Source organism: Cucurbita maxima, unplaced genomic scaffold, assembly GCF_002738345.1.
Source record: "Cucurbita maxima cultivar Rimu unplaced genomic scaffold, Cmax_1.0 Cma_Scf00004, whole genome shotgun sequence".
In the NCBI taxonomy this organism is placed as follows: Eukaryota; Viridiplantae; Streptophyta; class Magnoliopsida; order Cucurbitales; family Cucurbitaceae; genus Cucurbita; species Cucurbita maxima.
The window spans coordinates 5,558,361-5,570,902 of NW_019272020.1; the positions used below are offsets into that span (position 1 = coordinate 5,558,361).

Here is a 12,542-nt window from a genome sequence, read left to right on the forward strand (position 1 = left end):
AACTCTGATAAAATAGAGGGTATGATTCAACTATTTTTATACCATCATGGGCTTATCTTTTTTTATTAAAAAAAAAAAAAAAAAAAAAGATTCTATCACAATTATGCTAAATTTTTAATAAATCCAATACTTAAATATTTTAGCTGACTTTATAATAAGCATGGGTTAGATTTTGATGAGTTTGGTACCCATTGGTTTCTTGTCATTTTCATCTCAAAATTTATAAACATATAGTTGACTTGACGTGTCAATCATCAACTTGTCTCTTATTAATTAAATAGTTGAGATTTTTAATATAAACTATGTATTTATCACTAAATTATTTAATTCATTTCTAGGGTTTCCTCAATAATTATACCCTTTTTTATGAAACCTATTACGCAATGTTATAAAAGTGAGAATCTGATGCTTATAGCTCACCAATTGCTTCCCTACAAGTCCCCTTCTGATTTCATCTTTTTCGGGCCTAATCAATTGAAGAAACAATCAAACAAAACCATCAATAAGTTCTTTCCTTAGATTCGATAATTCGATAACGTGTAAGTTAGACGAACATTGATGAATCTATAAACTAAAGTCGATTAAACAAAAACTAGCCTCAATCATCAAATAACACCTCAGGAATCTTGATTAAAGAATAATGCAGGCCTTTTCATCATTGTATTTACATTTAACACAATAATGAAGGTCTTGTACAATAAAAGAAAAGTGTTGGTAGAACAGCCCTTATATCGACATTTGTTATCAGAAAACGACTCGTGCATAATGAGTGAAGTCAATTCGATTAATGACAAGGCTTGGAAGCAAGCTACTAGCGCCTATCGGCGACAACTAGGCTTGGTTTGGTTAGTAGTGCCCGCCCCCTTGTCCTAGAGACTTGCCGGCCCACGAATTCTTCAAAACGGACCAGTACAAGGACCAAGAAGTGCCTTGACCTGCCCCACTATCTCTCTTCCTTTTATAAAATTATGAACTCCACACAAATTTCTCAATTCAACCACCACTTATCCTTTAGGAATTGATGTAACAAACAAACTACACGAGCCTCCCAACGAAGCCAACAGAAATCTGAGCTATTTATACATCTCAAAGAACAGCAAGATTTTAAGTTGTTAGACTAGATACTTGTTTAAACCAAAAATGAACCATGATTTCATGACTCAACTCCAAATCTCTTAAGCCAAGGAAATCTTTTCATCTACAAAGAACAAAAGGCTCTTTCCTATAAGATGAGAAGAAAATGCAGCTCAGCCATAGGAAACAGCTGTAGACCTTCCCAGAAAATTTGTGCCAACAGTGGAAGGGCCAAAACAAACAAAACACAAAATAAGGAAGGTAAGTAAGGTATTAACACCGTTGATAATGCATGGTGATGGATAGGGCAATGTAGAGATGGCTCCAAAAAGAAGCATTTTCATTTAACTTACAACAAACATAGGCAACAATATATTCTGTGCTGGGATGTTTACCTACAAGGAGCAAAGAAAAGGGCAAAAACATGGAGGAATGAGGGTCAAAAGAAGCAACCATTGTTACAAACATCCTAGTTTCAAATGAAAAGGGCTCTTTCTGTGTAAAACACGACGAACGACTATCGAGTTATTTGAGGAGAAAAGCAAAATAAATTGGTAGGATGTACAAAATGCTTTTTGAGCTACAAATAGAACAGAACATCTAAATTGCAGAGATGGAAGGAGGATCGCAAACTGTTGTTTGTTAGCAACTACAGTTTCTTCCTACTCAGTTTCATACTGACTAACCGTATAAATAAACTCCATTCCCCACTTGTGTCAGTTGGACAAGGGTGGGAAATCTTCTTCATCTTTCAACTCATACGATTGCATATGAACAGAGAGCCTACATATTCAGAACAAAAGAGAAAATTTAAACAGTTTAACAAGGACATGTAATCGCATAAGTACCTGGAAGAGTTATGAAGCGTTCATACCTATCGTGGTCTTTGATTGACGCTTGTTTGGCTTTCTGCATCTTGGGACTTGAAACGTTTAAAGCTTCTGAGTATGAAAATACTGCCGATACAGGACTCGATTCCCCGCTACAATCTACGGGCGACTCTAATTGAAGATGCCCAAAAGACCCAAATTCTACCGCTCTATCAGGTCGTGGCATTGAATTCCCATTGTGCTGAGCTTTCCTTACAGAGGAACCAGTGGAAGTCAACATGCCACCAGCAAGATTAACAGTTGGTACTTGGTACGAGTCTTGACTACTTTTCTCGAGTACAGTTGTTTCCAATGATCGGCCATTGTTTCGAGGCGACCTCACTAGCACTTGGTTCCTTCCCCTTGCTGATGGTGGTCTGTCCCTGTAATGGTTCTGGAAAGAAAGAAATACTCAAAGACAAAGAAAGAAGTACATCTTCAACCACACGAACTGTAAGACGAAAAGTGTTTTAAGTTTAATATGACGAGAATACCATGTTGGGAAAGTACGTCCCGGTTCCTCGTGGCTTCGGCATCTCTTCCATACCCAATGTTGCACCCCCAGGTAATATTGGTGATCGCATGGGATAGAATGCTGGTCTTGCAAGGAGTCCATTATTGTTCATCTGGGCAAACGCATTCTGCTTGACCTGCACTGAGCGTCGTATTATATCCCATGCATTCTTGTTTGGATATTGTGAAGGCAATGGTGGAGGAGTGGGCGAGAGGGCTGCAGTTAAGGCATATTCGTAGTACCACCGGCCAATTTGCAGATTGTTAAAATGAGTTTCATAGTCACCACTAAGATCTGACAAAGCACTGAAAGCTTCTGGAGGTTCATCATTGCTATTCAGAAACCCACGAGAACATTGTTTCTTTTCAGATTGGTTCGCCAATTCATCATCATTATTCACGTGATTCTCATCCTGCTTATTACCTTGTGCAGAAGACCCTGTTGCATCAGTGGGTGATTGCAGATGCTGGTTAGATGACTTCTTCTCTGTTGAGCCAGAGTTCTTTGGAGTGCATTTCTTTGTATTTTTGTATGTTACTTCCCCGTTACAAAGGTGAGGATTACCTAATGGTGATATACCCTCCTTAAAACTTGAAGGAGTAGACTTATGTGCATCGTTTGAAATAGTAAGACCTTCAATTCTCAAGCTAGCAAGATCATTTGCATCTCCAGAGAGACGAACGTCTGAAACACCAATGGCATTTGCAAGACCATCAACACCTGAAGGAACTGATAATGGTCTTCCTTGAGATGATTCATTCATGATTCCGCCAACAATGTCATATTCACCTGATACCTTAGCATTGGCATTTCCCCCATGAATTGATACCTCACGACTCGAGCTACGTTCTCCAGTGGTGTCATTAGCGTAGAGAGAGCCTGAATCACGATTATTTGTTTCTTCTTGTGTCTCTGAACCAGACACTAGTAAACCTGCACAAGATTCATAGCCTCCAGGCACTGAAACGGGATCTTGGACATCAGGCCGCTGCCCACCTCCGTGCCTATCCAATGTATTAGAAAAAAACTTGCGAACTTCATCCACTACAATTTCTTCAGGTTGGGAAAGGATAGATCCTAGCTTCCGAGCACCATAACTGAAAGCACTTCTAATCCTATAGAAGTTTCCTGCACGTTACAGAGTGGCTTTCAAATATTTCGAAGGGGTTCGTTCACCAAGGCCGCAAAAAGCTAGTTAATAACCAGAATGGATCGTATAAAGTTTTAAATCCTATTCGAGTCTTCAACTTTTATACTAATTCCATTCTACCCAACTCTCAAATCTTCTATTTTGATCCCTTAATTTTTAAATATAGTTCCTAGATTTCACATAAAAGTTTATTTTAGCTTACAGTCAATTTTCTATTTAAACCTAGATTCATTTCAAAACCTTGAAACATAATTTGTTTTATTTATGAATAACCCAACCTTCATTAAGAACGAAAGAATAGAAGGGGCCCATAAAAAAAAGCCTCAATCAAAAGGAACCCAACTGAATAATAATAATAATAATAAGCACTAAAATGATTTTTAAAAACAAAGCTACAAATTTCTGGAATCATTTGGATGTTTAAAGATCAAGACAGAGTACGCATAAAAATTAGGATTTAGTCATGTTCTTAAAACTTATTTCCATATTAAACATCTCCATGTGATAATAAAAGACCTCTCCCCTACTCTTGTGCTGCTCGAGGAACTAGAAAGCTATGAGTAATTTCTAAATGATTAAAAACATAATAGCATTTTAAAAAGAAAAAAATAACACTTCACCACAGTTTCAGGATGTCCCGATCATACCATTATAGATGGGGGGAAAAATAGCAGACAATCAAACCCGATGTAAGAGAATTGTAGGTACCTTTGCTTACACTGCGACCAAGGTTGTTGTTCTCTTTTAGTGGATCGACAATGTTGAGATGCTTTATGGGAAATGCCCTTGAGTTTGGCTCGTACCCCCTTCCAGGCACGTATAACGTGTCTAAACAGCTCTTAAGAAAATCGGTGCTAAGCAACAGATCACCCCCACCATTTTCAGGTGTCTCAGCTGCCAGAAGATGGCCAAAACATTTAGAATCCCAAATACAAGGCATGCAGGACCTTCAAAAAAATTAGGTATGTCAAAAGAAACTTCTCACCAGCAAGCTCCGGCAGTGAGGATATGCGAACTGGACCATTCAAGCTTATGCAGTAATTATCCCAATCAAATTTGCTAAAATAGTCCAGAAATTTATATAACACCTAATAGTTTAGATATAGGATAGATTAGTTATATATAAAGCATGTGCAAGTCAATGAATGAAAGGGGTTTAAGAAGAGCAGCTCCTGAGACTACTAACCTGTAAAGGACCATTTAAGGCAGAATGGAAGAGATGAAAAATATATAGAACCAAAGTCTCCAAAGCATATGTCGATATCAAGCCATGATGAGCCCCTAGAATGCGGCTCTCATAATAGCACCAAGCTTTAATAAGTATAATGCTGCGCTTAAAAAGATGATCTTTCCCCATGCGACAATCAATCTGTTAGAACAAGTAGCACTAAAATGTCATTATGATATGTCATTTTTACATGTTAGAAGAAGAGAGGCAGGAGTTTTGATCCCAACATTTCACAAAAGGATATCAATTAGAACCAATGAGCAAACATTAGGGAGTCATGTTAAATGAAAAGGAAAATTTGTTGAGAAAACTTGACTTTCATGGAGTACAAAGGAAAGAATACATGGACAAATAATACCCACAAAAATGAGCCGAACTACAAAGGGTTCCAGTTAAGAGAAAAAAATCCAAGCAAATAATTACAAAAAAGCCTACAAACAGAGACCTAGAGAGAAACAAAAAATCTAATAAGAGACCAAACATCAGTAAAAGAACTCTCACGGCCTTAAAGATTTTGTTGTTTCTTTCATCCAAAGCCCCCCACAAAATATCACACATCATAAAAACCGCCCGTTATCCCAAGAGGGCAGATGGAGACAATGGTGGATTGTCATTTGCGCCTCGAAGAAACAGTTCAATGACATATTGATTCAAGATGCACAAGACCACATGCAAGGGTCAATGCAGCATCAGATGCCAATTAATTATGTTCTTTAATATTTTATCAGACTCCAAGTATTCCTTGAAGCTTTGTAAGTTCTTATATATGCAATTATGTTTATCAATGAAAGCTTGATTTCTCTTTAAAAGAAATAATAATTAGTTAAAAAAAATTGAAAAAAAAAGAGTTATTTTACCTAAAGGATGACCAGTTACAACCAATCTGGTAAAGAATGCATAGGCCAAAGACAAGTCAACTACATGCTGTTACATATGCAAATGTGTGCAAGCAGGGGAAAGGCAGGAGTCCTCTAAGGCCAAGGACTCTCACAATTTTTCTCACTCACAGTCGTGTTTACTTTTTATAGAACAAAATTTCTCATCAATCAAGTCAAGAAACTAAAATATTAAGCCAGCATCGCTTCTTCTTCTAAAGAAAACTGTAAAATTATAGCATTTTGAAAAAACTACTAGGAAAGAAGGAGAAACAAAGAATCCCCATATAGATTTAAAATCTAAATTACTTCGAGAAACTACAGAAATAAGAATGCCAAAATTTCCTGATCCACTTACTTTTGTTCGATGATGGAAATGTTGATGTTGATATAGATCACATAGGTTTACAAATATATCCATGAAAATTCCAGGAAAAGTCACGGATAACAAAAATACTTGGAGAAATATTGTGAACTTTTAAACAAAACTTCAACACTAACTTATTTAAGATACAAACTGCCCATTTTAATGCATCCACCACTAACTTTTAAGTAAAAAATGTGCATTTAGTACAATAAAAATAATAATATTGAAGACTGGAAAATAAATAAGAAATTGAATGATCCTTTGATAAACATATTTAGAGCATCATTAATCATATATATATGCAAAAAAAAAAAAAGGATATTACATAGGAATGGGTGATTTAAATTATATATATTATGAAAGATAGAAAAGAGAGATTTATGGGCCAAGCAAGAACAGGTGAGGGGTGGGGAAAACTAACTGGAAACATGGAAAAAAGGCAGAAATTGAAGAGAGAGAATATTGGATTAAAAATTGGCGTGAAAACTGAATAATCACCCGTATACATCGCCAATACACTCACGGTCAACTGTTAAACACACGGTAGTTTCCACAGTTTATTGATATTTCCCGTATATATTGTAGATACATTGCCAATTTTCAATAGAAACAGACTAAGCCCCCTATATCAGTATTAACCTTGCGAAGATTTCAATAACAATAATACATCTGAATGATATTTCTAACATTTTCATGCTTGCTTTTGATCATAAAAAAAATCAAATTGGTGCTAGAACAATGATCATTCTATTCTGGACGTCAATCCAGATATCATAGATGATCAGTAAGCTCTGCAATCTACAAGTATGCTTTCATTGATACTGAGACCCATGCTCAAGTTCTCAATCATATGAAGTAAACAGGAAAATAAAAAATTAGGTTATGGCAGTTAACTAAAGAATTACACAAACGTAGATATGGTCAAGTTTTAAGCATCAGTTGATACATACACAACTTAATCTAAATTTATACATACACTCTACTAAAAAATACCTTCTCAAGGAAGCACAACGTGCAAAGCCCTCCCAATTGATTGAAGGAAATATCAACAACTATGTTCTGTACAAGACATTTTACAAGCTTAACCTGCAAACAGAACACTCAAGACATCAAACATTACATGAAAAACAATAGAGGGCTATACTAACTGCAAGTAGAAGATCCTGTATCACACTGCATTTTTACATGACAAACAAATATAAAGTACAGGTGAACACTATAAACAACATATGATGATTAAAAAACCGCTTGTAGAACTCATGCATTAATAGTTCAACCATCTATTTAATGAACCTACAAATGACACTGCTCCCTAATATCCTATATAATTATCTAAAAATTACTAAATATAATAGCCACCTGCAAGTAAATTTCAGTTTCATCAACCAAGTTGACATTGGTTCATGGATAAACTAACCAATCACTAGCAATATAGCGGAACATAGTTCATTGGAAGATCCAGGGGCGTTATAGAGACAAGTCCATATAATAAGACAATGTCAAAAGAAAATAAATTAAAAGACTTGGCAACAGGAAATCTAGCCAAGTCTTTCAAAAATTAAGGTTTTGAACTCTACCAAAATATACATTATACAAGGGGCAGCAATGAACTGCAATATGTCTCAGAAGTTCCAAAGACATGCAAAACTTCTGGAAGAAGTTCACTGGGGAAAAAAATAGCAGAATCAATAAAAGATCTCGCAAAATGACTAGCTTCAGTTAATTGATTTCAAATACTAAACTCATGCCTATATCTTATTTTTCTCTTCAACGATTGAGAGTAGAGTACCATGACCAATTGCCAACTCAAAGTTCAAAATAATGACTCTAGGATATCATAGCAATTGGGAAGATGACCATAAAGAACCAAAATTTTCAACTCCTACTGTAAGGAGAGATATCTTGAGCTCATTGGTAGTAACGAAAGAAGTAGCTTGGCACAATTATAAAACAAAAAAGGAACGTCATCATGTTTTCCATTCCTCCTGCTTCAGGAAAAAGACAGGAAAAAAAAAGAATTGCATATTTTGCTTATAGAGTAGCTATAAAAAAGAAGAAAATAATATTTAAATTCAGGACCTCTGCTCGAATTAATTGCACATCCTTTACAACAAACTCGGCCGCCCCATTCTGATCTTCACTATTGAGAACCGAACATACATCATTGGCCAAAGCTTCCTCTATATTTGAACCACCGAGGACAGTCAAATCAATATCTCCATCGGGCAAATAGGTCTTTAATGGCACTGACCCAAATGGAAAAACCTGTACTATCATATGTTAGTAAGAAATCTGCAATTAAATCTGTAAATTCAAATTAACTTTCAGAATCTGAGCACAAATTTCGAACAGAAAAAGGTGGAAATGGGTATAATTTCCACGCCAATATTGAACATGTGGAAATGTCTAAAAAAAAGCGAAGGTTCTTGCCTCAGTTAAACTACAGTCAGGGTCAATGCCAGCAGCTTTAATAGGCCCCAGGATATTAAAATTACATCATACACTACTCTACAAGATTCAACCTGTATAATGCTTTCATGACACGGCTATTGAATTTCCAAAGGAAAGCCATAGTCATTGAATACAACCCGAGCAGGTACACACCATCAAGTAGTCAGCAGTAAAGGGAAAATGTTAGGCTTTGTTGTAATTGCATAGATAGAGTTGTTAGAACTGAATATTATTATTATCATAAGGGGGAAATGATTACCCACATGCACAAACTAAACTCGGTATCTTGAAAGTGGATAAACATTGTCCCCTTTCTATGTATATTCCATCAGATCAATGAAATATCTATTTCTAATAAAAATAAATAAATAAATTACAATAATTAAAAGACGAAGATGAAGGTAGTAGATCAACATTGTTTAAAGTTGAAACTGGATTCACCTTCGCCAAAATTACACTTACACAGGCACATGCAGATGACAAATAAAAAGTAAGCATTTTACAGAAGGCCTTGCCTGAAAACATTGATTATAAATATATTTGATAAAAATATGTCAAGACGAAAATGTACAACCACCTCATTCCTACCAAGAAAATGAAAATCATCCATCCAAGAAAAAGCCTTGTCTCTTACACATTGGAAAGAGATAGAACATACAAAGCTTGCATGATCAAAAATCATAAACAAAATCATGTTTACTGCTTCCTATACATCCTCCATGTCGTTTAAAGCATTATTTCAACCTTGCATTCATCAATATAGTCAGCACAGATTGGATTACAATCACCACCCACGCAACCTATCGGAATGAATAAAACCTAACAGCACTTGAAAACGTTTAACGAAAGCAGAAACTGGGATTAAGTTCGAACGTTGAATCAGAAGACTGCTCCCTAAATGATAATGCTACTTCAACAAAAGAGAAACTTGTGAACACTGTCCAGATTAATTTTCATGAAGAAAGCGAATCCTTAGCCGTCATACTTCACAACATCAGTAATTATAAGCACAGATATGAAAACTCCAGAATCCTCAACCTACCAGTGAAGACATAATAAGTACTTAGTGTAGAGATTAAGATTGCAATGAGTATATTACATATAATCCCAAGCTCACCTCGAATCTAAGATGACCTCTAAGGAGTCTTTGCACATGATCTATAACCGCTTTCCTTCTCTTTTCCGAAAAGACAGTAGGCTGAACCTGCGCGATAATAGCCTGTGTGGCTTCCTCGGCTCGTCGCCAGTAATCGGCACCTATAGCCGTCGGATTCGATGGTAGCAACGTAGAAAACGATGAGGAGGAAGACGGCTTCTCTTCTGCTACGCCGCCGTTTTGTTCAAACGACCAAGACCGAAGATCGCCCATGAAAGAACTGAAGCTTCAGCGACGGTACAAAGCCTGAATTGGTCACTGCCGACAACCGCCGATGATTCCAGAGACCGCCGCTACACAAATCGACGGTGTAATCATTGTGGTTTGTTAGAGAGAATTAAGATGGATAATCCAAGTTTTAGAGTGATGGTGGTGATCTGGAGTGAAATTTTATGATCCCACAGCAACCGATATGAGAGAAGCAGAGATGGAAAGAAAAAGGAACCGATTAACGGCGGCCGGAAGGATGGATGAAACCGATAATTTTGTAAAAGAGGAGAGTCTCTGAAGCAGGTGATGATGGGGGCGGATCCGAAAGTGATTAACAAGTTTATAACAGTAAAAATCGTCAATTATCAAATTATAAAAATTATAAAAATTATAAACAAAAAACAAATTATGGAAAATGGAATTTTCCTTCCGGCGAAACTTCGGAAAATAAAATCAAATCAACGCAACATCCTAAATTCTTTTTATTTATATTTTTTATATTTTTTTTTTTTTTACCAAACTAATTTACACCTATAACCTAAAATTGACTTGCCTTAGTTTATATGGAAAAAAAAAATTAAATTAAATCACTAATTTCTATAATTTTTATTTACTTTTTGATAAATTTATAAAAAAATATTTCATTTAACCTAAACAGACTTGCTCCATTATGAAATAAAGATTTTACGATCTTTCATGCATCGTTAGAATTTGCATGAGCCGTACTTATGGTAAGTTACGTTTTTTATAATTTTTTTAATTTAGCTTTCATAGTTTACTTTACACGTGTTCGAAAATTTAACGTTTTTTTCATATTTTACTGATTGATATTTTCATTATCATATTAAATATACCGTACGTTTTTGTACCGTAGTAATGAGTAAATGTTTGCTAAACGACTTATTAAGTTGTTTAACTGTATGAATATTTACGGTTTAAAGAAAAAAAATTAGTGTAGATTAATAAATAATTTATATAGCTATCGTGCTAATTAAAGTGATATAAATCAAACGAACATTTTAAAATTATAGAAATTAAATTAAAATTAAATTAGAAATCATGAAAATTAAAATTAAATTAAATTGTATGTTAATTTAATAATTATTATATTGTTATTTTGAGTTAGTTTACCATTTAGGTCAATTTGTGGAAAAAAACAAAAAATATAACACAGATAATTAACACACTCACATGATTCACGAATGAAAAAAAGAAAATCAAATTATTATTTTCTTTTGTGTGCAACAATTTTGTTTGGTTGGGTATTAAATTTTAATGTTATATTAGTTGTGTTACTGACTTAATAAGATTCATAACCCAACCCAACCCGAATACAAGTTACATATTCATGAGTCATAGTCATCATTAACGTCTATTACAAACGTCAAATATCTTTAATAATATCTAACCCGATCCAATCATTATAGTCTGAGTTGGATAATTCGAGTTGTTCAGGTCATTCAATCCTACTTCATTTTTATACCAAATATAAAAAGAAATAAATAAATTTTAAAATTCTATAAATTAAGATTTTGGTTTTTTTATTCTTTTTTTTTTTCCTTGTCGAAAATTAGGGTATTTCATGATAAACGTTTGCATACATCTTTTGTTCTTTTTCTTTTCCTTTTCAATGTCTATTATTGTTAACAATTAAAAAAAAAAAAAAAATCCCCAAAAAATAATAAATTATTACTTATTCCCATCCCACCCTTTTCCATGATGTCAATTTATTTGGGAATTATATATTAATATAAATATTAACAAATAAAACTATTCAAAATGCAAAAATTATAGGGACATTTTAGTAAACGAGCAAATATTACACATGTTGTCGCTCGTTATGTCATATCTTAATTTCAAATTAAATTATAAAATTTAACGTTACGTTTAAAACGTTCATTTGAGTTTAACTCAATTGATTTAGGAAGTATCGAAAAACTTCAAATCTAACCATTGAATCTCTTCTGTAAAGAGTACTTATATTGACGAGAATCTTTCAAATAAAATATTTTAATAATTAATAATGTGTTAAAATATATATTACATTTAAATGATATTTAAATATTATAAACCATTTCCATTCACTCAAATTTCAAATACTATCTTTATTTAATGTATATAATATAATTGTTTTAATGTTTAATGTATTAAATGAATAAATACATTTTTTTTCTCTTATCACTAATTTATTTTTTATCGTTTTACAGAGTGAACCGTATCAATAGCGTTACTCGAATATGGACTAACTAGTCAATCGCATACCGTTGGGCCACTTTTCTTGTCGGACGAGTATACTCTGGGAGCTTCTTAGGTTGGACACCTGTTAGAATTAATAACCGTCATGGCAGCATTAGGTAAACATAATAATCGGTTTCCTACCTGACCGTCACAGCATTATGATAAATATAATGATAGTTTTCTTGCTTGGTAATCACAGCATCATGATTACCATAATGATCGTTTTCCTGCCTCGTAAAGTACGCGTCTGTACTATCGTGAAAGGTAAGGAGTGTCCCTCAATGCATGAGTATACAATAATGCATGAGGTCCCAACATTTTTTCATTTTCATTATCATTTAATACAACCCCGCTAGCATTCCATACATATCATATCGTTTATCATATCATTTATCATATCTTCCATGCTT

At 34.3% G+C, this 12,542-nt stretch overlaps 1 protein-coding gene across 1 annotated transcript; it reads right to left on the reverse strand.

Moving 5' to 3' along the window:
• Positions 1-1,387: 1,387 nt before the first annotated feature.
• LOC111478171 lies at positions 1,388-10,228 on the reverse strand. The gene is made up of 9 exons (XM_023122317.1): positions 9,646-10,228; positions 8,157-8,342; positions 7,071-7,163; positions 4,794-4,976; positions 4,593-4,695; positions 4,316-4,501; positions 2,438-3,585; positions 1,949-2,337; positions 1,388-1,857 (listed from the first exon to the last, which is right to left on the reverse strand). The coding sequence occupies exons 1-9, from the start codon at positions 9,895-9,897 to the stop codon at positions 1,791-1,793; spliced, it is 2,607 nt and encodes an 868-aa protein (XP_022978085.1). The 5' UTR covers positions 9,898-10,228; the 3' UTR covers positions 1,388-1,790.
• Between the last annotated feature and the right edge of the window lie 2,314 nt (positions 10,229-12,542).

What these genes read in the sequence shown, in the direction of transcription:
- LOC111478171 (XM_023122317.1), bottom strand. Translation starts at nt 9,897, where the DNA reads ATGGGCGATCTTCGGTCTTGGTCGTTTGAACAAAACGGCGGCGTAGCA. An exon ending in CGTTGTGCTTCCTTGAGAAG is followed by an intron (nt 4,977 to 7,070) that starts GTATTTTTTAGT and finishes TTGTTCTAACAG; the next exon opens with ATTGATTGTCGCATGGGGAA. An exon ending in CTCACTGCCGGAGCTTGCTG is followed by an intron (nt 4,502 to 4,592) that starts GTGAGAAGTTTC and finishes ATCTTCTGGCAG; the next exon opens with CTGAGACACCTGAAAATGGT.